The sequence below is a fragment of the Medicago truncatula genome, chromosome 2 (genome assembly GCF_003473485.1).
Source record: "Medicago truncatula cultivar Jemalong A17 chromosome 2, MtrunA17r5.0-ANR, whole genome shotgun sequence".
NCBI lineage: Eukaryota > Viridiplantae > Streptophyta > Magnoliopsida > Fabales > Fabaceae > Medicago > Medicago truncatula.
This window is the reverse complement of record NC_053043.1, coordinates 13146025-13171994: the sequence shown is the minus strand read 5'-3', so window position 1 is coordinate 13171994 and position 25970 is coordinate 13146025. Positions and strand designations below refer to the sequence as shown.

Sequence of the window (25970 nt, the reverse complement as noted above, 5' to 3'; positions counted from 1 at the left end):
AACAACACGTCTTTAGATCTTGTAAAAAAACACATCGTTAGATATATATATATATATATATATATATATATATATATGTGTGTGTGTGTAAGATAACATTTATTAAATTATATTTTTAGAGGTTAAATAAACTACTACTATTTTTTTATTATTTGATAAAGAAATTATTATTATTATTTTTTATATATTTTTTAAAGAATTTATTTATTTTTATTTTTATTATGTTACACTAATTTTGCAATAAAAAAAGTCGATATCCCTTTACCCTATCTCGTGCAAACCTAGAGTATTTTTTATAATTTTCTTTTTATTTTCTTTTTTGTCATTTAACTTTATTTCACACACACCATATTTATTTCAAAGTTAATTTTCTCTCTCTTCACCAAAGAAATCTGGAAAACTCTCTCATTCTCAAACAAACCCTAGCCGTCGCCTCCTCCTCCCTCCTTCAGTTTCTCCGGCGGTCGTTACATTGCTCCACCATCTTCATTTTTGAAAATCCATCACCATAAAAAGAGTCCCCTCCATCTTCTCTACAAAACCCATTTAAAAATATCCGGAACGGACAACCTTCGCCGGTGACCACCACGCCGGAGCTTGCAACCACCGCGCCGGGAAAGAGCTTACGTGTTTTCATCCCAATCTTGTATGTTGTCCAGATCTTTACATATTTTGTTTCCATTACATGCAACAACAACAATACAAATTTGAAATTGGATGTGATTTTGTTTTATTTCTAGAGATGTAAATTTTTTTTTGTAGATGAATCTTTTTTAGTTCCGATGCTACCGATAAAAAAGTCTGTTTTTTCAATGAATCTTTGATAGAACAGATTTTTTTTTTTTTTTTTTACAGATGAATAAAAATTTTATTTGCAAATCAAAAGATTTTTTTTTTTTTTTCACTTTCAATATTCACTTTCTGTTATTACTTGTTATGATTTAACAAAAATTTCACTTAGATTTTCTTGTAATATGACTCAAATAATATTCATTTCTTTCTCTTATTTGCTTTTTTGTATAACTAATGAATATATTTTGTATATTTGCTTTTTTGTTGTTGATATAATTTTAAAATTGTGTTAGGACTGTTTTTGTTAAATATACATGATATGAAGGTCAACAACAAATGAAATAATTAATGATATTAGGAAAATGAATTCTTATACCTGCCGTGTTCTTCTTGTTGTCAAAGAGAGAATGAGAGAGGAGAGACAGTTGAGAGAATGAGAGAGTATTAAATTATGAAAGAGTAGTGAATGACAATATAAGAGTATTTGAAATTTGAAATTGAAAATTTGCCTCCAATTGATTGTAGATCTGACATTAGATTATATCTTTTTTGTACAAAAGAAAACTTTTTTCGTTTTCCGTGTCAACCAAAATCGGATTTATTTAGTTGGCATCAAATGGGAATGACTTTATGAAGAGCAAATGAACTAAACTATTAGTTATTTGTAGTTACATGACATCATCTTAGTTAATTGTGGTAATTTGGTTGAATAAAGTAAGTTAAAGACAGATTTTACCCTTACTTTGGTGATTTGTCAATTAACCAGGCTGGGGCATTAATAGGATTTCCACAACATCTTCTCTTCTTATATTAAGAGAGATTTATATGTTCTCATTAATGAAAATTGCATTTTTGTAAACTGTTTTGCTTATTTTTCAAATTAAGCCTAATCCAAACGGCCCCTAGACAAAGGAACAAGTTCGATTAACATTTTGCAATTTGTGGGGTTATTTTGAAATTGATAAGGTGGTGGATTAGGGTGAATTGGTCCAAATTTCCACACAATGAGGGCCTGTTTGGATTGAATTGTTTTTGAGCTTATGAATAATAGCTTATGCAAATAAATAAGCTTTTTTCTCACTAACAATAATTTTCTCTTCATAAGTTGTTTTTTCATAAACAACTTTGACAAGCTTATGAAATAATACATCAAAGCTTTTTTTTTTTCCATAAGCTGTTTTGCATAAGCTCAAAAATAAGCCAATCCAAACAGGCCCTAAGTCTTCGATGAAAATTTCAACATTTTTTCCAGAAAGATGAAGGACCAATAAGCCATTAACTAGAAGTAAAAAAGAAAATCAATCTTAGGAAGTTATAGCTTACAACTATGACACCATGCAAATGAGAAGGTATCAATTTATTGTTATTTTCTTAAATCCCATTCAAAAACCACTAGGTTTCTAAAAGGTTGTTCTTGAGTGTATCTTTTTCACACAGCAAAATCTTTTTTGAGTTTGAATCAGTGTTGTCAATTGCGGATCGTGGAAAATTGCAATACATTCAATTTCCGTTACGTGCTATAGCACCGTTATAGCCACTACTTCATAACACTTCGTACTAAATAGCATATCACACACAATAGAAATTTGTTCATGTTCTGCTATGCTATAGCGCCAGAGTAAACACTTTTTGAGTTGTAAAAGTCAATAAGATCAATATTCAAAGGGGCATGTCCTAAGTAAAGTACTCTTATCATCTTTGCACTTGTAGTCCCTTTTCACTTTCAATCTCACCGAACCTATAGAAGTGATCAATTCCTTAACTGCGAAACTGATGGGTAAATCGTGGGAACTGAGACTGATTTTTACCAACGGCATCTAGTGGTAGTGAGACTGAGCTTTACTGTTACTGCCACTAGATGTCGGTGGTAGTTTTGCTTGCATAGTTAATTTTAGATCTTTATATCATTTTTTCCTTGCCATAAGATGAGGTAAAGTCTCACAAATATTATAACTTTGTGCTTCAGAAAGCAATGGCATGGAGAGGACAACTTTCAAAGAACATCAAAGAGCTTCGACTTCTGATGTGCCAGTCATCACCTGCAAGCTCATCTGCAAGGTTATATATATATTTTTCCCTATCTTTGGACCTAAAATTTCATAGCATTAATTTTTAAAAATCTTTTTATTAAATTTCATACATACTTGAATCTTTAATGAGCTCTTACTATTTTGTCTTATCTCAGGGCTTTTGTTGAAAAGAATTATAAGGAACTGAAGACATTGAACCCAAAACTGCCCATATTGATCCGTGAATGCAGTGGAGTTGAACCCCAATTGTGGGCAAGATATGGTATCACCCATCTTAAACCTATTTCATTTTTACTCTGCATTTCATACCATGTGATTTGCATTCACATTCCATATTCTCCTTAGTTCCTTAACTGGGATTTGTAGGAAGTTAACATAATGCTTTAATACTGAAAATATGTTTTTTTTACAAGAACACTGAAATATGGTAATCAGCATTGTTCCCTTAAATTCATTTCAATGTTAAAAGGCCAATAACTCATAGCGTTCTTTTGGTGGTTAATTTGTTAGAGGGAGATAAATTTGTTAGTATCTGGATCTCATGTTTAGTGTTCTTTTGGTGTCCCAACCCTACTCACTAGGCAACGCCTTCAGAGATGAGAATATTATAGTATGAGTAGTCTGTCCAAAACTAATTTTAGATATTATATCAATTTTGACTTTTATCTACAAACATTTGTTTGTATGAATTGCAAGGAGTTTGATATCCTTCAAGTACTAATGAATGGGTAAATTGGAGTTGGAAGAACTGTTGGTTAAAAAAACTTGACCCAATTAGAAGTTGTGTATAATGTCAATTTGGTTGTAATTTTTACTTAAGATTATTTTGTGTATTGTGGATGGCCTTGAATGCATAAAGAAAATTAAGTCACATACTGTAAATTTTGGTATACTTACTCTTCAAAGATGGTTCACATTTCTGATCATATCTTGTAGCTCATCCTTTTCATTTGCATGATTTTGTTTATCTATTTGTGATATATCCTAACATCGTATAATTTAATATTAATACTAGATTTGGGTGTTGAGAAAGGCATCAAACTGGAAGGCATGACAGAGCCACAGATTTTGAAGGCACTCGAAGATCTGGTAAAAGCAGGACAATCCAAAGCTTGATATTACTGCTTATTCACGTTCTGAAATGGAATAAATGTTATGTTGCAATTCTTATTACAATGTGTTTCTTGGTCATTTTTTAAGAGTGAATCTGTTGAGTCTATGTTGAAAGACTTGATGCATTTTGAGTACATTTATCGCGGATTAAATCTATTTTATCTGATTAAGCAAGCAGGGCATAAGCACTCAATGTTATTTCAACTGACCCATGCAACCTTTGCTTGTCTTGGAAATGAGATTAGGTAAACTTGTAACAAATCCATGGATCAAAGGGAAAAATGTCATATGCATAGAAAAGATAGCGAACATATGATACTCTGAAGATAATATTGTATCGATTGATTAAAAGATGATCAAATGACACTATAATCTTTGTTACCCTTTCAAGCTGATAAGTAATAGGTGGTAGCAGGCTAGCAGCATAATCAGCTTGAACTATAATCGGCTGAAGGTGAAAAAAATAGTCAATTGAACATGTACATAATTAAACTACAAAAGAACAGAAAAATGCAACCAGTATAAAATCATCCAAGCTTATGAAAAACGTTGTAGTAATTGAAGAAGTGTAATGAGACCTAGCTCTAATGGTGTGTCCCAAAGTAGAAACTAGCAAACCCTTTTGTAGCTACTGGGACATTGAAATGATTCCTTTTCACAACAGTCGTAAGACCAAGGTCCATGGTGTAGAAGCTCGTTCGAGCCGTTGAGGATATCAACTACACCTGTCTATTATGGTCCTTTGCAACTGGATGTGGTTCGTAATTTGATGATTTTTGCCTTTTATTGTCCAAAAAGAGTATGTGGAAGTATAATTTCTCAAATATTAAATATAAAAATTTCAGTGGATTCTTTTTGCAGATACCCTTTAAGTCTGAGTACAATTATAAAAGGAATGTGGGGAAGGATTTGACCATGAGTTGAATTTTTCGGTTTTTAAGGGATAGGGGTATTTTGCATTAATTTGGGAGATGACAAATATAAAATGAGAAACACTTGATAACTTTTTCCTAAAACAAAATCAAGTTCAAATTTTAGAAATTTGTTATGGGCTATCAAGAGATTGGGTGTTATTTTGCAACACACTTTACTTGAGGGTGTACTGTGCAACAGTAACTTTCTTGTCTTCCATGAAGTCTTCCCAGACATGTCATCTATTCTCTCTTAGCTAATGTCATAGGCGTTGAATTTGTTCGACTCTAGTTAGGGTATCTTCTTCGATTTGTTTTCTTTCTATTTTTATTTCCCTTTTGTTACCAAAAAATAAGTTCAAAATTTTAGAATTCAACATCTTATTTTCCTGTCATCACTAACGCCATCTTTGCTGGATTATGTGCCCTCTTGACAATTTCAAAAAAAAAAAAAAAAGAATATTTGTCTGAATATACCTTGTTATTTTTTTCTTATATGAGTAGTTTTTTGTTTATTATCAATTTTAATGACCTTTTGTATCCCAGCCACCTTTATCATATCGACCCATTATCATGATATGATGACAACATCAATGTTAACTCTACTGGACGGATTTACGGTTACAGCTAGTTAATTTCACATTAAACTAAGCACAAACTATACCTTAATTCTTAATCAACAAAGGTTCATTAATATTAAAATAAAGCAAAGTATGATAATGACTTATAACAATAATCATAATCTTGTTAATCTTGTTAAATAGAAAATGAAGTGCATAAAGAAAATACTAGTTGAAACTCATAATACTAAAGAAAAATTTGTTTGAATCTATGATGGAAAACTTGTGGGAATTTGGTGAGTTCAGTTTTGATACAACGAAAAATGTTAAATTTTCTGTAGCAGAAGATCTAGGAGACTGTAATGGAATTGAGTCTCTTTGCTCTAATTTTGGTTTCTTTGAAGATGATCCATCACAAGAAGAAGAGCTTCTTCTTTCCACTAATCAACAAAAGTATCACCACCAACCATATCTAGATTATGAAGCTTTTGATAACTTCAACATTGACATGGTTCACTTTGATGAACAACAATGTCCTACAAGAATTCTTCCATTTTGTGACAGAAAAAAGGACAATCAATATTACCAACCATCACCTTTAACACCAGTGGAGATATTGAAGAATTACGGCAAAGGATTCAAGAGGTTATCACCTGATGAAGGAAAAATCCTTCATCCTGTTAATGATTTTGATTTAGTCACAGATAATCAAAATGAGAGTAAGTTGTCAACTGGAGATATCATGAAGATAGCTGGAACAAGGTTCATACAATCATCATCTTCCTCAGAATCTATATCAGGTTTGATTCTTAATCACCCTTTTGGTTTTTCTTTCTCCGGTCTCTCCGATGAAGAGAAAGAAGATGTTTCACTTGCTGAATCACTTTTGGCTTGCGCTGAAAAAGTTGGATATCAACAATTTCAACGCGCTAGAAATTTTTTACCACATATCAGCTCTTTATCTTCGAAGACAGGTAATCCTGTTAAGCGTGTGGTTCATTATTTTGCCGAAGCACTTTTCCAAAGAATCGACAAAGAAACAGGTAGAGTTTCATCTAACAATACGCAAAAGATAGAAACTTTATTTGATCCTGAAGAGGTTAGCAAGGATCTAAATCCAACCCTTATTGCATTTTTCGAAGAGCTTCCATTTGTTAAAGTTTCAATGTTCACATGTGTACAAGCTTTAATAGAAAACCTTAAAGATGCAAAGAAGATTCATGTTATTGATCTTGAAATTCGTAAAGGGTTACATTGGACAATCCTAATGCAAGCGCTTCAATCGAGAACAGAATGTCCACTTGAACTTCTAAAGATAACAGCTATTGCCACCGGAAACACATACACTTCAAAGCTTATAGTTGAAGACACCGGCAAAAAATTGGAGGATTTTGCACAAAGTTTGAACATACCTTTTTTGTTCGATACAATTATTGTATCTAACTTGTCACATCTAAGAGAAGATCTTTTCAAGAAAGATTCTGAAGAAACCGTTGCGGTTTACTCTCAATTTGCTCTAAGAAGCAATATTCAACAATCAGACCAACTTGAAACAGTCATGAAAGTTGTTAGAACTATAAATCCTATAGTAATGGTCGTAGCCGAGACTGAAGCTAATCACAATTCTAAATCTTTTGTGAACCGTTTCATTGAAGCACTTTTTTACTTTAGTGCGCTTTTTGATTGTTTGGAAGATTGTATGAAAGGTGATGAGAAGAACAGAATGATTATAGAATCACTGTACTTCAGTTATGGTATTAGGAATATTTTGGCTGAAGGAGTTGAAAGAAAGAGTACAGATGTAAAGATTGATGTGTGGAGAGCATTTTTCGCTAGATTTGGAATGGTGGAAACAAAATTGAGTATGAAGTCTTTGTATCAAGCTGAATTGGTGGCTAAAAGATTTCCTTGTGGAAATTCTTGCACATTTGATATGAATGGTCATTGTCTTCTTGTTGGATGGAAAGGAACACCAATTAACTCTGTTTCTGTTTGGAAATTCATTTGATCGTTGGTAAATGCAAGAGAAATTTTGTTTCATGTTCTATAACTTTAAAGGACAAGGTGCAAATCTCTTGAAAACGATTTGTCAAATGTGGATTAGTGTCACTTTAGTTAATAATATTTTTTCTTTATCCGTAATTAGTTCATATCATTATTATTTCCAATTTTTCCTTATAAGTAATACTTGCATGTGTTTATATATATATATATATGTGTGTGTTGTGTGTTGTGGTGTGAGCCAAATTAAGTCTCGTATTGTTTGGAGGAAAAAAAAGGAAGGTTAAACGATATATAAGTGAGAGGTACATAAACTCATTTTTTTTAAGGTTTTTGGATAAAATGTGTTGCCTGTCTCACTAATATGATTGCTCTTGAATTAATATGAATGATCCCACAAGTTCCCCAATGACCCAATAGTGGTATTGGAGTTGATGGTTCGACGAAGGGTTTGACCGGCTCATTGTGCTGAAAGTCTTTCCAATAATGATGGTCAAATGGCATGTTCCAATGGTGCAAGTGACAACGGCATGAAGAAGCTTTCGCTTGAGGGGGAACATAATGTGAGGCTGCATTGCTTGGAAAAAAGAAAGTTGAACAACATATAAATGAGAGAACCCATAAACTCAATGTCTTAAGGTTTTGTGCTAAAATGTGGTGTCTCTTTCACGTGAAATTCTTTTTGCCACCCCCTCCCATCTTCTCATGTGTCCTACCATTTATCCATTTTACCCTTGTTCGGATTATGGTCTGAAGTGTGTTTTTGGTGTTTCAGATTCGTGAATCCAAACGCATCAGACATAAACAACATCACAGATGCATGAATTGACCAACGAAAAACATAGGTAATTATATCTAAATATCATTGTATATGTAAAAGATGATGTTTAGTTTTCCTATCATATACATTTGAACTAATATTTTGCGAGCTCTACAATATTATCCTCGACACTCTCAAGACTATCATCATAAATTTTTACAACATCTACAACCTTCTTATAATCTTCAACTTTCTTATTATCTTCATCCTTCTCAAGATCTTCAACTATTATATCATCATCTACAACTATCACATCACCTTGAGCATGATTGAGTTTATTATAACTAATCATTCTATGCAAAGATACAGGTTAATGGTCTCAGGCATCATCATTATAACTAATGAATTCGAATGAGCTCAAAAAATATCTTTGACAACCTAAAATCAGCAACCAATCTATAGTTATACAATCCAAATATGTTTAGTCAAGTTTGACTTGTATATAAAGAGAGACAAAGTATATACGGACTTGAATCTCCTCCAATTTAGAAAGAAGGGATAGTATGAACGATCTTCCTTAAATACACAAACATCGTTGAAATGCAACCTCTTTCAATAAGTGTGAATATCATACAAACGAATGGTTTTATCGTGCAACATATTCTTAAGAATTATACACGCATATATCAATTTGTATGTTGTCCTAATTAAGCAACCAAATTTGAATTTATCCATAGCACAACTCTCTACTCGATTTGCCCCATCCACAATCAAATGCAATGTGCTCATGATATATTATTTTCAACCAACTTTTACTACAACATATATCCTTTAAATATGTGTTTCATTAAAATCATGCTCTACTGAAATGAGGTTTGTATCTCGATTTGCTACAAAATTATTAAGTTATTAGTTAGAGCTCAATTTTTACATATATTACCTCAAGTATCCCTTTATACTTTTTTTACTTATTGTGGGCATAATCGACCTTGTTTGTTGTTGTATTTTCAATATGCATAATGCGGTCAATCTAAGCCCTTACTAGTTTCTCCTCATTGGCCCCAATATAATACCTCCAACATATTCCAAAGATTTTGGAAAGTTTGCACATATAGTTTTGAACAAACTTAGAGAATCAAGATATGCTTCTACATAATCAAGATATGCTTCTACATAATCAAACTCCATTATAGCTTCACATGTCTCCATGACTGTTTTCAATACTTTTTTTTTTTTATTTAACCTCTTTTCCATCCTTAGATTTTAGATCTTTGACTTTTCAATCCAACATACATCTTCCTCTTACATTTTTTTTAGATGTGATAATGACATGGTATAGCAGTAGTGTTAGTGAAATTCTGGCAACAATAATTATCTTAGGATGACTATATATAAATTTCAACAAATGACGACGCCTTTCTAGATTTCAAGTGGCATTATCTTCCTTCGCAGACATCATGCAAGAAAATGCAATTGAGTACAACATCTTAGTAGAAATGACACCGACAAACTCAAGCAATGATAGACAATATATTTTTGGGAAAAGCTTAACTGCACAACGTATTTTTGTCGCAAACGCACGAATGACTTTTTTTTTTATTGTCATTTGTGTTTTTATTGTCATTTTACTTCATGTTAGTATCACATATATGTTTGTTTATAAGAATTTGAGAAATTACATGCACCTTTTTCTTGTAGCGGTGCTTTTTCATATATATCACTCTAGCTTTGAGTTACCTCTTCAATGATGTGTCAAAAATGGATATATATCGGAGTACACAATTCAAGGATGTTTCCACTGTTAAGTGTTTATTTTATCTTCTTTTGTCTTTTATATTGAAAAAATTATAAGCTAGTATCCATTAAGAGAGAATCTCACATGTAGATCAACACGTCGTGCAGTTCGTGCGCCGATTCTCTCGTACCATATAGCAAGGCTCTATATTTTTTGGTTGATTTAATTGCAATTTTAGTCATTCTATTCTCATCATTTTGTAAAATTGGTCCCCTATTTTAAGTTTTGGCTGTTTTGGTCCCACCATCATATTTTTATACTAAAAATTGATGATGTGATGTGTTTTAAATGATGTTGTATACGATATGGAGATGTGAAAATATCAACATCAATAAAATGATAAAACATCTTCCTTCTAATGTAGACTCGTGCGCCGAGGATCCAAAAAGCATCTTCCTTTCAAACCTCTGCTTGGTTTTATGCATGTACGCGAGTTTGTTGAGTAGTGGATGGTGTGTGTTTGCTTCGATTATTTTAGTCTACATTTTTTTTATTATACGTAAACTGTCTGAATACCCGTTGGGTTGATTATGTGGTTTAACTAAGTTAGGTTTATGTACCCCGATATTTTGTTGTTTTATGTTACTAGTTTTAAATTGGTATTGTATATATGTTATTTTTTTTTTAAGTTACTAGCATTAGATTGGGAGGTAACAAAAATAAAATGAGGAGGGATTAATAACATTTGCTTAAACTCGATTCTCTCTAATGCCAATTTGAGAGGGTCAGTTTACCTTCTTTAAAAAAACATTTGCTTAAACTTATAAAAAAAAAAAAAAAATTCCCTAAACAAAATGAAGTTCAAATTTTAAAATACGGAAATCTTTTTATTTTTTTATTTTTAAAAACTCGGTATCCGACCCAAAAACCGAATAATCTGAGAGGACCAATCTCACCGCCCACTTGCGGGATTCCGTATGGACTTACCCACCAAAATTGACATCAGGGGAATCAAACCCGAAACCTTGAGATAAACACACTCCTAAATCTCAAACGAACCACTAACCCAACCCTAAATGGCTTAAATCAGGTAATTCTTATAGATAAGTCACACGCCATATTTAGTTTCCGGTCATCCCTTACGCTTTGCTGGCTTATGCCTACTTGACAATTTCAAAAAACAAGAATACTTGTCTAAATCATACCTTTTATTTTATTTTTCGTATATGATATAGTTTTTGAATTATTATCAATTTTAATGGCCATTTGTATCCTGGCCACCTTGATCATATCAAATCATTATTGTTATGGTGACAACATCAATGTTAAATCTTTGCAAAGAAAAACATCCTAGTTAACTCTAGTAGACGGATTTAGTGTTAGAACTAGTCAATTTCACATTAAACTAAGCACAAACTATATTTTAATTCAGTTAATCAACAAAGGTTTGTATAGATATTAAAAAGAAAAAACAAAGTATGACAACTAATTAATAATAATAATAATAATAATAATAATAATAATAATAATAGTAGTAGTAGTAGTAATAATAATCTTGTTATATATAGAGAATGTGGTTCATAATTAAGAACATAATTAGTTTGAAACTAATTACACTGAAAGAAAAAATTAGTTTCAATTGGTGATGGAAAACTTGTGCAATTTTGGTGACTTGAGTTTCAATATAGTTGAGGATAAACTTAGTTCATCCAATGATATTTTTTGGGAAACCAACAAACTTAGTGAAATGAAAAATGTTAAATTTTCTGTAGAAGAAGATCTAGGAGACTACAATGGAATTGAGTCTCTTTGCTCTAATTTTGGTTTCTTTCAAGATGATCCATCACAAGAAGATGAGCTTCTTCTTTCCACTGATCAACAAAAGTATCATCAACAACCATATCAAGATTACGAATCTTTTGATAATCTACACTTTGACATGGTTCAATTTGATGAACAACAATGTCCAACAAAAAACCCTCCACTTTGTGACACAAAAAAAGATCAACAATTCTACCAAACTCCACCAATTGAGATATTGAAGAATTATGGCAAAGGATTTAAGAGGTTATCACCTGATGAAGGAAAAATCCATCATCCTGAAAATGAGAGTAAGCTGTCAACTGAAGATATCATGAAGATAGCTGGAACAAGGTTCATACAATCATCATCTTTGTCGGAATCTGCATCAGGTTTGATTCTTGATCACCCTTTTGGTTTTTCTTTCTCTGGTTTATCTGATGAAGAGAAAGAAGATGTTTCACTTGCTGAATCACTCTTAGCTTGTGCTGAGAAAGTTGGATATCAACAATATGAACGCGCTAGAAAATTGTTATTACAAATTGAGTCTTTATCTTCGAAGACAGGTAACCCAGTTAAGCGCGTGGTTCATTATTTTGCCGAAGCTCTTCGACAAAGAATCGACAAAGAAACGGGAAGAGTTTCTGTTTCGACAAACAATATGAAAAAGATGGGACCTTTATTTGATCCTCAAGAGGTAACCAAGGATCTAAATCCAGCCCTTGTCGCGTTTTTTCAAGATCTTCCATTTTGTAAAATTTCCATGTTCACATGTGTACAAACTTTAATAGAAAATGTAACTAATGCTAAGAAGATTCATGTTATTGATCTCGAAATCCGAAAAGGGTTACAATGGACAATCCTAATGCAAGCACTTCAATCGAGAAACAAATGTCCCGTTGAGCTTCTAAAGATAACAGCTATTGTGACTGGAAACATAGAGACTTTGAAGAATATAGTTGAAGACACTGGTAAAAGATTGAAGGATTTTGCGCGATATTTGAACATACCTTTCTTATTCGATACAATTATTGTATCTGATTTATTACATTTAAGAGAAGATCTTTTCAAGATAGACTCTGAGGAAACCGTTGCGGTTTACTCTCAGTTTGCGCTTCAAAGCAAGATTCAACAATCAGACCAACTTGAAACAATCATGAGAGTAGTTAGAACCATAAACCCTAAAGTAATGGTTGTGGCCGAGATTGAAGCTAATCACAATTCTAAATCATTTGTGAACCGTTTCATCGAAGCACTTTTTTACTTCAGTGCATTTTTCGATTGTTTTGAGGATTGTATGAAAGATGATGAGAACAGAATGATTTTAGAATCAAAGTATTTTGGTCATGGAATTAGGAATATGGTGGCTGAAGAAGGAGCTGAAAGAAAGAGTAGAAATGTGAAGATTGATGTGTGGAGAGCATTTTTCGCAAGATTTGGAATGGTGGAAACAGAATTGAGCATGATGTCTTTGTATCAAGCTGAATTGATGGCTAAAAGATTTCCCTGTGGAATTTCTTGCACATTTGATATGAATGGTCATTGTCTTCTTGTTGGATGGAAAGGAACACCAATTAACTCTGTTTCTGTTTGGAAATTCATTTGATTATTGTTAAATGCAAGAGAAATTTTGTTTCTTGTTGTCCAAATACATGTGTGGTTAGTTGGTGTCTGCATAGGGTTCAAATCTTTCGAAGACGGGTTGTAAAATGATTATTAATGTCACTTTAACTGATAATAATTTTGTCCTATAAGTAGTTTAGTTCTTCTTATTTGAGTTTTTCTATCATGTATTAAAAGTAATATTTGGTAAGAGTTCCTTTAACTCTTATCATTACTATTTTCAACTTAAGATATAAGATTTTTTTTAAAGGATGTTGCACGTGTTTAAGGATATAATTGGAATAACAAAAAGTAAATGAAGCGGGAAAAACCGGGAAAAAGAATAAATTAGGAAAAACTCTGAGAGTGTGAGTTATGTGAACATGATAATTATTTTTGGAGATCTTTGATGTCTCAAATCACAACACCAAACTTGAAAGATATCAACACAAAGGGCAGATCCTGAACGGATAGTTTCTTCAAGAGTATTAAAACAAAACTATTCAAATTGAAGAAAGTGTTGATGTTTGATTGTCAATGGCCAAAAAGGGTTAAAGACCAATATCATCAATGACCATGAAGCATGAGTGACCAACCATTAATTATGTGGTCTCTGATCAAAAGGATCAAGACTAAAGAAGTCATGGCGCAGAGCTGAGAGTCAAAAACTGTAAGTTGAAGACCAAATCAAGAGAAGAAAACCAAAGTCAATCAAATATCATTTGACTTATGACTTATGGTATCATGAGATAGTTCTACATAACATCCATGATTGTGAGCTTAGAGAGATATAGAAAAAAGGAAAGTTCATTGAATCGTTGAAATATGATTGTTATATTTGCTCATTTTATATCCTCTAAGTTGTGAATCATAAGATTTTGATAAAAGTTATTATTGAACACTTCAATTGACATATTATTGTATTGTAATATTGTCACGAAGAGAATTAATCTTCAAATTTCAACTTTGTATCAGTCAAATACAAACTCGTTTATATACACCCTTTAGTAGTGGCAACAAACCTTTTTTTTAAAAGAAATGCCTAGTGAGGCTTTTGAAGACTATGATTCAACTGAACCTATGTTAAACGAGAGTGATTTTAAAATGGTCAAAATAATTCAAACGACCCTTCTTGTGTTCACCAGCACATTCAATTGCGAGCTTCCATGACGAGATGATGATTAATGATAGTTGAATTGGAGAAGTATGAAGAGTTGTGATTATGCCAAGACCACAAAGTACCTGCATCAAAGATGTGTGAGTATTTGTCGTTAACCATAAAGCTTGGATAGTTTGAGTGTTTTACAATGCGGATATGCGGATATATAAATTTTTTTAAATTTAGGATACGATACAGCTAACTTGGGTTAACAAACTTTTTATAATAAAACTTATATGCACATAAAATACTTAACATAACTATTCATTGATTATTGTTTATTAATAATAGATTATAAAGATCATAATTTACAAAAAAATAATACTTGTGATCAAAATAAAATGTACAGAGTTTTTGTGTGACTTGAAATAATCGAAATTTATCGCTATGTTAGGATATCAATAAAAATGTCATTAAAAGAACACAACAATTTTTTTAATGTTGACCAAACTTTTATCTCATTACCATCATCCACAAAAAAAAAAAAAAATACACATCGTAAGTCTGGTTCATCATGGGACAACTTCACACCTTGAATTGCATCATTGACATCTTCACTAAATTTTCACAACCTTGTCTCACATTTTTTTAAGATATATATAGTGAAGTATTTTAGAAGTATACTTGTGTATTCGTGAAATATCTTATAAGTATCTCATACAATATTTTTTTAAAAATTTTTTTAAAAAAAAATGATACTTCTTGGATGCATATTTGCGAGTATCCATAGAGTATCAATCTCCATTTTTGAAGTATCAAGGGGCTTCATAGGTCGTAAGCATTTCAGACATACTCTTACATTATATAATATTTTTTTTAAGGGATTATATAATATCTTTAATGCACTTAATAAAATGGGGAGGGGTTAATAACCTTAGCCTAAAATAAAATAAGTTCAAGGTCATACCAACATTAATACATCGTATCTCATTAAAACACTGCAGTTGTTAAACGTGTTAGGGTGAGAATAATCTTGAGATGAGTGATCTCATTAATAAGTTATTTGTGTTTTATCTCTTTTAACACAATTTGTACCCCAAATTAAACCAAGTTCAAAATGTTAAAATTCAGCCGGTAATGTCATCACTTACGCCATCTTTGCTGGCTTATGCCACCTTGATCATATCTACCCATTATCATGATGGTGAGTACATCAATGTTAGAACTAGTATTTCACATTAAACTAAGCATAAACTATACCTTAATTCACTTAATCAACAAAGGAAGGTTCATATATATTAAAATAAAACAAAGAATGACAGTGACTACTACTAATAAGAATAATAATCTTATTAATTGTTATATATAGAATGAAGTACATAAGAACATAATTAGTTTTAAACCAATAATACTAAAAAAAAAATTGTTTTTGTTATGGAAAACTTATACAATTTGGGTGACTTCAGTTTCAATATAGTTGAGGATAAACTTAGTTCATCCAATGATACATTTTGGGAAACCAAAGGGCATAATGAAATGAAAAATGTACAATTTTCTGTAGCAGAAGATCTAGGAGACTATAATGGAATTGAGTCTCTTTGCTCTAATTTTGGTTTCTTTCAAGATGATCCATCATATCAAGAAAATGAGTTCCTAAAGTTTCATCACCAACAACAAGAATCATATCAAGATTATGAAACTTTTGATAACCTACACTTTGACATGGTTCACTTTGGTGACACAAAAAAGGACCAACCATTCTACCAAACTCCTTTAGCACCAGTTGACATATTGAAGAATTATGGCAAAGGATTCAAGAGGCTATTACCTGATGATGAAGGAAATATCCTTCATCCGGTTAATGACTTTGGTTTAGTCACAAATAATGAAAATGAGAAAAAGTTGTTGTCAACTATAGAGATCATGAAGATGGCTGGAACAAGGTTCATACAATCATCGTCTTCGTCAAAATCTGCATCAGGTTTGATTCTTAATCACCCTTTTGGTTTTTCTTTCTCCGGTTTATCTGATGAAGAGAAAGAAAATGTTTCGCTTGCTGAATCACTCTTAGCTTGTGCTGAGAAAGTCGGATATCAACAATATGAACGCGCTAGAAAATTGTTATCACAAATCGAGTCTTTATCTTCGAAGACAGGTAACCCGGTTAAGCGTGTGGTTCATTATTTTGCTGAAGCTCTTTGTCAAAGAATCGACAAAGAAACAGGACGATTTTCTGTTTCATCCAACAATATGCAAAAGATGGAATCTTTATTTGATCCTCAAGAGGTTAGCAAGGATCTAAACCCGGCCATGATCGCGCTTTACGAAGATCTTCCATTCAGTCAAGTTTCAATATTCACTTGTGTACAAGCTTTATTGGAAAATGTAAATGATGCAAAGAAGATTCATGTTATTGATCTCGAAATTCGAAAAGGGTGTCAATGGACAATCCTTATGCAAGCACTTCAATCGAGAAACGAATGTCCACTCGAGCTTCTAAAGATAACAGCTATTGAGAGCGGAAACTCAGACACTTCAAAGCATATAGTTGAGGACACTGGTAAAAGATTGAAGGATTTCGCGCAAAGTTTAAACATACCTTTTTCGTTCGATATAGTTGTTGTATCTGATTTGTTACATATAAGAGAAGAACTTTTCAAGATAGATTCGGAAGAAACAGTCGCGGTTTATTCTCAATTTGCGCTTAGAAGCAAGATTCAACAACCAGACAAACTCGAAACAATCATGAGAGTGATTAGAACCATAAATCCTATAGTAATGGTTGTCGCCGAGATTGAAGCTAATCACAATTCCAAATCTTTTGTGAACCGTTTCATTGAAGCACTTTTTTACTTTAGTGCATATTTTGATTGTTTTGAGACTTGTATGAAAGGTGATGAGAAGAACAGATTTATACTAGAGTCAATGTATTTTAGTCATGGTATTAGGAATATTGTGGCTGAAGAAGGAGCTGAAAGAAAGAGTAGGAATGTAAAGATTGATGTGTGGAGAGCATTTTTCACAAGATTTGGAATGGTGGAAACAGAATTGAGTATGAAGTCTTTGTATCAAGCTGAATTAGTGGCTAAAAGATTTGCTTGTGGATATGCTTGCACATTTGATATGAATGGTCATTGTCTTCTTGTTGGATGGAAAGGAACACCAATTAATTCTGTTTCTGTTTGGAAATTCATCTGATTATTGTAAAATGCAAGATACATTTTGTATCTTGTTGTCCAAATCCATGGTTCTTATTAGTATAATTACTAGTTTCAACTTAAGAGACACATTTGTTAAAAGGATGTTGCATGTGCTTATTATATGACCTAGTATTGTGATATTTGGGTTTTCTCTTCTTTCTTTTTTTTGGTATAAATGGACCCTATATAATATTGGAAAATATCAACGAGTGTTTCAGGGGTACTCTTTAAGAACCATTAATAGTAAGTTTTTATAAAAAAAAAAAACTGAGTAATCAATGTATTAGAATTTGTAACACTTAACTTTTTTAATGATTATTTTATAAATTTGAGATCCTTAAAGAGTGTCCCGAGGGGCAAAGTTATTATGCATAAGTCATTTCATTATGCACCCTACATAAACACTTCACAACCATCTGATTTGGGATATGTTGTAAGCAGTCATTCGTCATCAAAATTTGTGAGAGAAAAAGCACAGATGAAATGAACAGATGCATTGAATATCTTTCAGATCATATTCACAATTACGATTTCAGTCACAACCAAGAAATCGATCAAGAATATCATATTGGATAATCCGTCTCGCAAGGACAAACGAAAACGAGTTACGATGAAACAAATCGAAAACAGAGATCGAAGAAACTACATAAAACCGTCAATTATGAAATCAAAGAGGAATTTGGAACATAACTGCGAATGATGTTATCAAAACCGAATCATAAACCCTAAGAATTGGGGAAAATTGCAAGGACAAAATTGCGATTGAAACAGACTCGAAATCGCAATCGCAAAAAAAAAAAAAAACTGAAAAGAATGTAACAAGAAAACGAATTATTCATAGATCGGGTCGAAGAAAGCAAATTGAAAACATAATCGCAAGTGAGAAGACAGAAAACCATTAAGTACATCTAATGGTTTTGAAATACAACTCACAGAAACCATTTCCACAGCAAAATGGTTTTGGAGTCCAACTCACAGAAACCATTTCCACTGCAAAATGGTTAATGGACTGAAATTTATGCCGGGTGCATAAGGATTCCTTATGCATGATAACTGCATCCGTTCTAAGGCACTCCTTAACAGCAGACTCTATAATATTTTATGTTATTTCACATTTCTCAATTATTTAAACAAAGCAACAAACATAGTTTATATCTCAAGTATTTAACACACTTTGATAAAGTAACATTGGTAACCGAGAAGCCACTCAATAATTTTCCTGACATTTTCTCTATAAATGGAGAGGATCTCCACCCTATTTTACTACTATCTTTGTTTTGGTTTCATTACACTACTTTTTTGTCTTTCCATTTCTTCCATCCTTAATTAAAAGAAAATGCTAATTGGGATAATTTACCTATCAACGGATCTGGTTCAATCCATCTAGAGGCCTAAAACGAAACTTGAAATGAGACCCTTTAAAACTTAACCAATAACAAAATTAGAAGCCTTTTAAACCTAAATATTATCTTTTACAATATTTAACAACTCACAAATAAATATTAATACATTTACATTATTGATTAGTTTTTCCCGATATGTATGCTCTTATATAGTCTACGATACCTGTTTTACTACTTTAAATTTGCACTACATTATTAACAACGCACAAAAAAAAAAACTAGTCAATAAATGTAAGTTCAATAAAATTAGTAAAGGAAATTTATACTACCAGCACTAAAAAAAATTAATAAAATTATAAGAGTATTAGTTGAATCAAAAGTATAATAAGTTTGAGGCCTAAAAATATTTGAATTTTGTCATTTTGATGATGTTGAATCTCAACCCTTAATCTAATATGTTGAATGAAAGAAGAAATGAGAGTCTGTTTAAAAATAGAGATAATTGATTGGATGTAGATATTAAAAACATGGGAGTTCACGTTGTTTTTCAGATTGAAAAAAGTTCAAGTAGCTCAAAACTCAAAACGTATTGGTCTGTGGGTCCCAAATTTACAAATTTGATATTTATATTACTTGATTAAATAAGATACAAAAGCGCAAGCTATCACAAATGTGGCTGTAGTTTAGTGGTGAGAATTCCACGTTGTGGCCGTGGAGACCTGGGCTCGAATCCCAGCAGCCACACATTCTTTTTTTTATTTTACTTTTTTCAACTGTTTTTTCATTTATCTTAATGATTATTATTTCCATAAATGTAGTACCTATTAAAATTCCTATTCTAAATACTAAATTTATGACAAACATGAAAAATTATGGTTCATATATGATTATTTTGATATTATATTGAGGGTGGTGGATCCTGAACATTTGGTTACATATGTTTAGCTAAATAGCTTTATGAATAGTACTGTCTAATTCATTTAATCATTTTTTAATAAATTAATGTAAAATCATCTCCGGAGTACTTCTTCAAAAAATATATATATATATATATATATTATCTCCGAAGTATCATACGATCTCTATCTCTTCTATGAATGTCAATTTTTATCCTTCGATCCAAGATTTGTTACAAGTTCATCAAACTATACTCATATTCAAGACAAGCAAAAGTTGTATATATGAAGTCAATTGATCATACGTTTGATAAAGTATAATTATTATCTTTCTAGATGGTTGAAAATAAAAAATCAAACTTTATTAGTTTGCTTAGTTTGCTTTTAAAATATCAATAAAGATTAATGTAAATTTATTGAGATAATTACATGTAAAATGCAGTTTATGCAATATAGCACATAGTGCACTACACTGATCAATAATGGACATCTAGGAACAAAATGTCGACATACTATAGGCATAAAATAATCATCAAGTAGTTGAACCTTATTGCTAGTGTTGGATCTTAATTTTGAATGATAAAAATAATATTTAACAAAGGTGCATGTTCTGTTCCTTGAGATGATTGTTTTGTTCTATCTTATGTAAATATCTTCTTTGTTTTCTGATGCCATGAGATGTGGACAGAAAGTATCTACATGCTGCAATTTGATTATTCAATGTTGTTAACAGGAAATATATGCCATTTCTCTTTTTTCTTTTTTTTCAAAACTATGTTTTTTCTTTTTTTGAGGGATTTTTTAAATTATGTCATCGATATGAGATATTTATTTTTGGAAATAGGTTAGGGTTTAGAAATTCACCTTTTGCAGCGAATAAATAAGAAGTTCAGAATTCGAACATTGACCTATGGTGTTTAGAAGATTAAAAAGATTAAAAATAATAAAGCATGCTTAAATTATTAAGATGATTTCCATAAAATCAATGGAAAGCGTTGTAGAATGTTGCCATATCTCTTACCCCAATGGAAAATGTAGATAGAATGCACAACTTGGAAAAAACCACATATGACTGTTAGCACAATGTCACATTTCATTTTCAGTATTGTCTTCACTTTTTTTTTTTTTTGGAAGGAGTATTGTCTTCACTATAAACATAGAATGCATCACTATTATTAATATTTACATATATCTTGTCCTATTACAAATCTTCATTTGGCAACAAGAGTTTTCTATGTCTTCTAATGTTGCACTTGTCACATACACTTGATCACTTTTTTTTTTTAATAAAATAGAACCTTTTTTTTTATCTCACATCAATTTGCACCCACTAGTAGAAGGGCCTATCAACTCTAACCTCGAAACTCTAAACAAAAAATAGCCCTACATTCTTATTATAAATTAACATTGAATCAAGAATGTTAAAAACCTTGAATTCAAAGGTGAGGATATAGTAATTGTTGTGCAAGTTCATCATTTTTATTTTGTTGTTATAAATTAGGTTTCTTTGTGCGTAACAACATAAATCTATCATAAAAGTCAGATTAGATCATATATTAATACAAGAATGGACAATCGTCAAGAGGTGATAATCGAAAAGGTATGTAAAATTTACGACAAACTCTCTAGGTTAGGAAGCCTTAATCCCCCAAACCAAGTCAATGACTTATTTACCCAACTAGTAACAACATGCACCACCCCATGTCATGAATTTGATATTACTCAATTGTCCCAAGAAATCAAAGAAAAAATTGCTAAACTAATTACCCTTTGTGGAAAAGCTGAAGGATTACTTGAAAGTCATTACTCAACTCTCATAGGATCAAATGAAAACCCACTAAACCACATAAAAATCTTCCCTTACTACAAAAATTACCTAAAACTCACACATTTAGAATTCACTATGTTCACCAAACACATCACTCAAGTTCCTTCAAAACTTGCCTTTATTGGCTCTGGCCCACTTCCTCTAACCTCAATCATATTAGCAACCTATTACCTAACAAAAACATGTTTCCACAACTTTGACATTGATTCATTGGCAAATTCAAAAGCTTATGATTTAATCTCAAAAGACAATGACTTGTCAAAAAGAATGCTTTTTCACACTAGTGATATTGTTGATGTGAAAAATGAACTTAAAGAGTTTAATGTTGTGTTTTTGGCTGCATTGGTTGGTATGGACAAAAAGGAGAAAGCAAAAGTGATTAATCACTTGGCTAAATACATGGCTCCTGGTGCCATTCTTGTTCTAAGGAGTGCACATGGTGCTAAAGCTTTTCTTTATCATGTTGTTGATCCTTCTTGTGATCTTAAAGGTTTTGAAGTTTTGTCCATTTTTCATCCAACTGACGAGGTTATAAATTCGGTCATTGTTGCAAGAAAGGGTTTGGTGAATCAACAAGGGATTACTTGAAAAACAAGTGATGTTGAAGGTTTTAACCATGGGAATGTTGTAGATGAGTTAAGCATCGATGACCAGGCTTAATTCATTATTATGATTAATAATGCATGTAATTTGTTTCAGATTGAATGATATCATGTTATGTTGTGATTGTAGATCGATGATGAAGTGTAATTTGTCCTATCATATTACATTGTCGTAATCAGTAATTGAAAATCGTTATGTTGTTATCTTATTATGTTATTACAGTTGGAAAAATGATTAATCTTTAATGAGAACTTAGTTGATTACGCTTTATCTCTTCATTAGTTTAACTAATTGTTGAATAATTCTCTAAATCTCTAAAGCATATTGCCTAGCATGCGCACCGTCCAGCATATTGCCGTCGAATCTTTAAAGCAAATTGCCATCCAATTGTTCTTTGCTTTTGGGAATCACGTGATCCAATTTCTTCATCCAAGATACCAATTTCTAAACGCTCCAGCTTGGTTATTAAGTTTTCTTCGCTGTTCCAGCTGTGGTCATGCCTTTCGCTTGGCAGGCAGAGTTTTCAGCCCAATCGGCCTTTTCACCAGCCTTATGGTTGCATAATTCTTCCACACCTGCAATCACAACTGTATCATTCACAGATAAGGATTTTACGAAGCAAACTAAACCGGTGCAAGTACAACCGAAGGTTACTTTTGCGCAGGCTTTAAGTGGCTCAGTAACGACAATTGATGAGCAGCTACTGGTTCCAATCATCAAATATGATTCTCTCATTATTAAGATTACACAGGAAGAATATGAAAAGGGAATTGATGAATGTAAGCGGCTCTTACATGGCAGGCTTGTTATGAGTAAGGGAGATAAGCCGTGTACTGCCGAGTATTTATTTTTGAAACTCTCGAAACTGTGGAAAATCTCGGGACAGTGGAAATTGGTATCATTGGGGAGAGAATTTTATGAATTTGAGTTCTCCTCATTAGAGGATATGCGCAATGCTTGGGCTCTAGGCACCTCTAAATATACATCTAAAAGAAATTTCGATTTAAATTATCCAAACGACATGAATTACTAAAAAACATTTTTATGTTTTTGCATCCAAAAATGAATTAATTTCCATCAACTCACTTTTATCTAAAATCAATTAAGTCAAAATCAATTTTAGCCACCACAAAACCAATCATATACTACATCATTACATATATTTAGTTCCAATTTTGTATTAATATATTCATATTCATGCAGATCAAAATTACATTCCATCCACTACCGTATAGAAATAAATACAACAAACTAAAAAACCATAGGTTAATTTAGCAAAACAAAGTAACAAAAATCCAAACAAATACATATACATTGACAAATAACTCTTGATCAAGAGTTTTTACCCTTTAACAACTAATTAATACTTTTTCCTATATAATCCAAGCCAAATCCCAATGCCCAAAACTTGACTTTAGTGCATATAATTTACAAACATTAACCATATTAATAGGGAATCAAATTAGCAATGGAAAGACAATTGCTAACAGTAATACTAACTAAACCATCGTTACTAGACATGGTAGAAGTAGGTGATGCTTTTAGATCCTCAAAAGCACTCTCACATGTAGAAACATCAGCCATAACAGCACTAAGCATAACTGTAATTGTACCAAGATCGCGCGATGCAATAGCATCCGCTGCTTTTTGAAGATTGTCCAAAGCACTATTGTATTGTTCCTTACAATCAGCAACTGCACTAGCAACCTCTGGATTCTTAGCTGCATGTGCAGCCACCTTTGATATTGTCAATTTTACTTGTAGAGTACAAACTTTTATTGCAGCTCCGAGGACATCAATCAATTCGAAATTCAAATTGATACTTATAAGAGGTTGAATTGTTGCGAGACAAATGTCGGGGTAATCTGTGTGCATACATATTTGATCAATTCCTAGGGTGCTTTGTTTAATTGATTCAAATGGGTGTTGAGGCATTGTCATGGGGTCTATGCTTATTTCCCCTTTGAGAAGGTCGGAGAATGCATTTTTGAAGGAAGCTGAATGGCCAAATGCTTGTTGTTCTGGACCTGGTTCTGGTTTCGACGGTGCTTGTGCTTGCGCTTGTGGAATTAAGAGCGAGTCGAAGGATGCTTCTGAAGAATGGGTCGGAGGATGCGCCGTGTGATGACTAGAATGGGTCGGAGGATGTTCCATGTGATGATGACCTGAAGTGTGCTGTTTTTCTATGTGTAATGTTGTGTCATGGAATATGTGAGCCGTGCATTTTTCTAGTGCAAAACATATTAGGATTATGTAGAAAATTTTGAGGTTAATGTTGTTCTTGTTGTTGATGAACTTCATGTTGTTCCTTGAAGGTTTGGGACTTGAGAAGTTAATTAGAAGAGAGAAAAAATGTGTTATGGTGAATTATGTGTAAGGAGATTTAATTTAACTTGTGAGTGAAACATGTTATATGAATTGTTCTTGAAAATAGGATGCTATTTAGGGATAGTAACCATTGTTTATGCATTCTTTGAGGGGATAACAATAATTTGTCAGCGGTTGAAACTATACTACATCTATTTTTTTCACTCTTAAAATAGATTTTTTTAGTGATTAATGTCTTCTCAATCTCATAAGCTCTATTGATGATAAATAAAATTGCAAGTTTCACTGGAGCATTGTTTGCGAGTAATAATCCAAATATAGGACCCCATATATATATGAGGAAACATAAAATGAAAATAAGATAGATGGATTTTTTTTTTGGGGTCTATAGACATCGTGAAAAATATCACCTAAAAACACACACACAAAAGAAAATATCCAATATAACAATTTTGACATTGACGGTTGAACTAGACATTACAAATGATAACATTACCTAAAAATTCACACACAAAAGGAAATATTCAATATAACAATCTTGACATTTGAATTAAACATTAGAGATGATATATGAATTTCTTTATCACGGGACTATTGATGCATACAATTGGTAAATTTCTTAAGAACCGAATAGATATGAAACACTAATGCACAACATTGGTACTAATAATATGTGAACATTGATAATGACTTAAAAGATAAAATTGATTGAATTTAATCATGTAGGTTAGTGTCATGCAGTTGTTAGATATTGATACTAAACACACTTTCAATCAGCCTTTATGTTATAGAAGTGAGCACAAAGCTTGTTCCATTGCATGTTCGTTGATTTTCTTTTCACTAGCTCTTCAAACCCTAGCCACACCCATCTTTTCATGCAAGAATCAAGCTCCAAAAGTTTTGAGAGGAATAGAGAAAAAAAAAATAAGAAAAATACTTCTTGATTCATTTGACTATTGCCAATTCTTACATATATAGGGGAGTTATGTAACAAATTCCAAAAATCTAGAGATGAGGGAAAATAAAGCTAACAAAAAGCAATAGAATATGGATTATGTGTTGCACTCTCCCATATTGAAACAAAATTGGATTTGTACAATAACTCTAAAATTGTTGATGATAACAAAGTATTAAAAAACAATTGAATATGCTAATATATGTTTAAATGTGCATAACCATAGATTAAAATTTAACAAGGTCCACATCTTGTGCTAGGAAGGCCTTTTTGATGTGGTAATGCAATTTCATTTTAGCCTCTTCAAAAAAACAAATTAACAAGGTATGAACATATATAAGAGCATTAGAAGCACAAGAGAAGTTAAAAGACTTGGTAGAAGATCTGAAGAAAGGGAAATCAGAAGTCAACATG

At 32.1% G+C, this 25970-nt stretch overlaps 6 protein-coding genes and 1 non-coding gene across 7 annotated transcripts; 6 read left to right on the top strand and 1 right to left on the bottom strand.

Annotated features, from left to right (window-relative positions):
• Positions 1-343: 343 nt before the first annotated feature.
• LOC11417104 (NADH dehydrogenase [ubiquinone] 1 alpha subcomplex subunit 2) lies at positions 344-4139 on the top strand. Its single transcript, XM_003594710.4, has 4 exons — positions 344-646; positions 2759-2850; positions 2978-3084; positions 3838-4139. Exons 2-4 carry the CDS (start codon positions 2765-2767, stop codon positions 3936-3938), a joined length of 294 nt encoding a protein of 97 aa, XP_003594758.1. The 5' UTR covers positions 344-646; positions 2759-2764; the 3' UTR covers positions 3939-4139.
• Positions 4140-5680: 1541 nt separating this feature from the next.
• Positions 5681-7414, top strand: LOC11417103 (DELLA protein RGL1). The gene has a single exon (XM_003594709.1). It carries the CDS (start codon positions 5681-5683, stop codon positions 7412-7414), a length of 1734 nt encoding a protein of 577 aa, XP_003594757.1.
• Positions 7415-11491: 4077 nt separating this feature from the next.
• On the top strand, positions 11492-13476 carry LOC11413902 (DELLA protein RGL2). The gene has a single exon (XM_003594707.4). The coding sequence runs from the start codon at positions 11548-11550 to the stop codon at positions 13306-13308; it is 1761 nt and encodes a 586-aa protein (XP_003594755.1). The 5' UTR covers positions 11492-11547; the 3' UTR covers positions 13309-13476.
• Positions 13477-15803: 2327 nt separating this feature from the next.
• LOC11433599 (DELLA protein 2-like) lies at positions 15804-17803 on the top strand. Its single transcript, XM_003594706.4, has one exon. The coding sequence runs from the start codon at positions 15838-15840 to the stop codon at positions 17599-17601; it is 1764 nt and encodes a 587-aa protein (XP_003594754.1). The 5' UTR covers positions 15804-15837; the 3' UTR covers positions 17602-17803.
• Positions 17804-19618: 1815 nt separating this feature from the next.
• Positions 19619-19690, top strand: TRNAH-GUG (transfer RNA histidin (anticodon GUG)). Its single transcript has one exon. It is a non-coding gene; the product is annotated as a tRNA-His (tRNA).
• A 1719-nt stretch (positions 19691-21409) lies between these two features.
• Positions 21410-22284, top strand: LOC11412482 (nicotianamine synthase). The gene has a single exon (XM_003594705.3). The coding sequence runs from the start codon at positions 21410-21412 to the stop codon at positions 22256-22258; it is 849 nt and encodes a 282-aa protein (XP_003594753.1). The 3' UTR covers positions 22259-22284.
• A 454-nt stretch (positions 22285-22738) lies between these two features.
• On the bottom strand, positions 22739-24214 carry LOC11420027 (pectinesterase inhibitor). The gene is made up of 2 exons (XM_003594703.2): positions 23779-24214; positions 22739-22848 (listed from the first exon to the last, which is right to left on the bottom strand). The coding sequence occupies exons 1-2, from the start codon at positions 24212-24214 to the stop codon at positions 22739-22741; spliced, it is 546 nt and encodes a 181-aa protein (XP_003594751.2).
• Between the last annotated feature and the right edge of the window lie 1756 nt (positions 24215-25970).

Bases quoted from the DNA above. Each gene is read 5' to 3' on its own strand.
- LOC11417104 (XM_003594710.4), top strand. From the start codon at position 2,765: ATGGCATGGAGAGGACAACTTTCAAAGAACATCAAAGAGCTTCGACTT. The intron at 2,851-2,977 runs GTTATATATATA...GTCTTATCTCAG, and splicing joins CCTGCAAGCTCATCTGCAAG to GGCTTTTGTTGAAAAGAATT. The intron at 3,085-3,837 runs GTATCACCCATC...TATTAATACTAG, and splicing joins CCAATTGTGGGCAAGATATG to ATTTGGGTGTTGAGAAAGGC.
- LOC11417103 (XM_003594709.1), top strand. From the start codon at position 5,681: ATGGAAAACTTGTGGGAATTTGGTGAGTTCAGTTTTGATACAACGAAA.
- LOC11413902 (XM_003594707.4), top strand. From the start codon at position 11,548: ATGGAAAACTTGTGCAATTTTGGTGACTTGAGTTTCAATATAGTTGAG.
- LOC11433599 (XM_003594706.4), top strand. From the start codon at position 15,838: ATGGAAAACTTATACAATTTGGGTGACTTCAGTTTCAATATAGTTGAG.
- LOC11412482 (XM_003594705.3), top strand. From the start codon at position 21,410: ATGGACAATCGTCAAGAGGTGATAATCGAAAAGGTATGTAAAATTTAC.
- LOC11420027 (XM_003594703.2), bottom strand. From the start codon at position 24,214: ATGACAATGCCTCAACACCCATTTGAATCAATTAAACAAAGCACCCTA. The intron at 22,849-23,778 runs GTTTAGTTAGTA...TTGTGATTGCAG, and splicing joins TACCATGTCTAGTAACGATG to GTGTGGAAGAATTATGCAAC.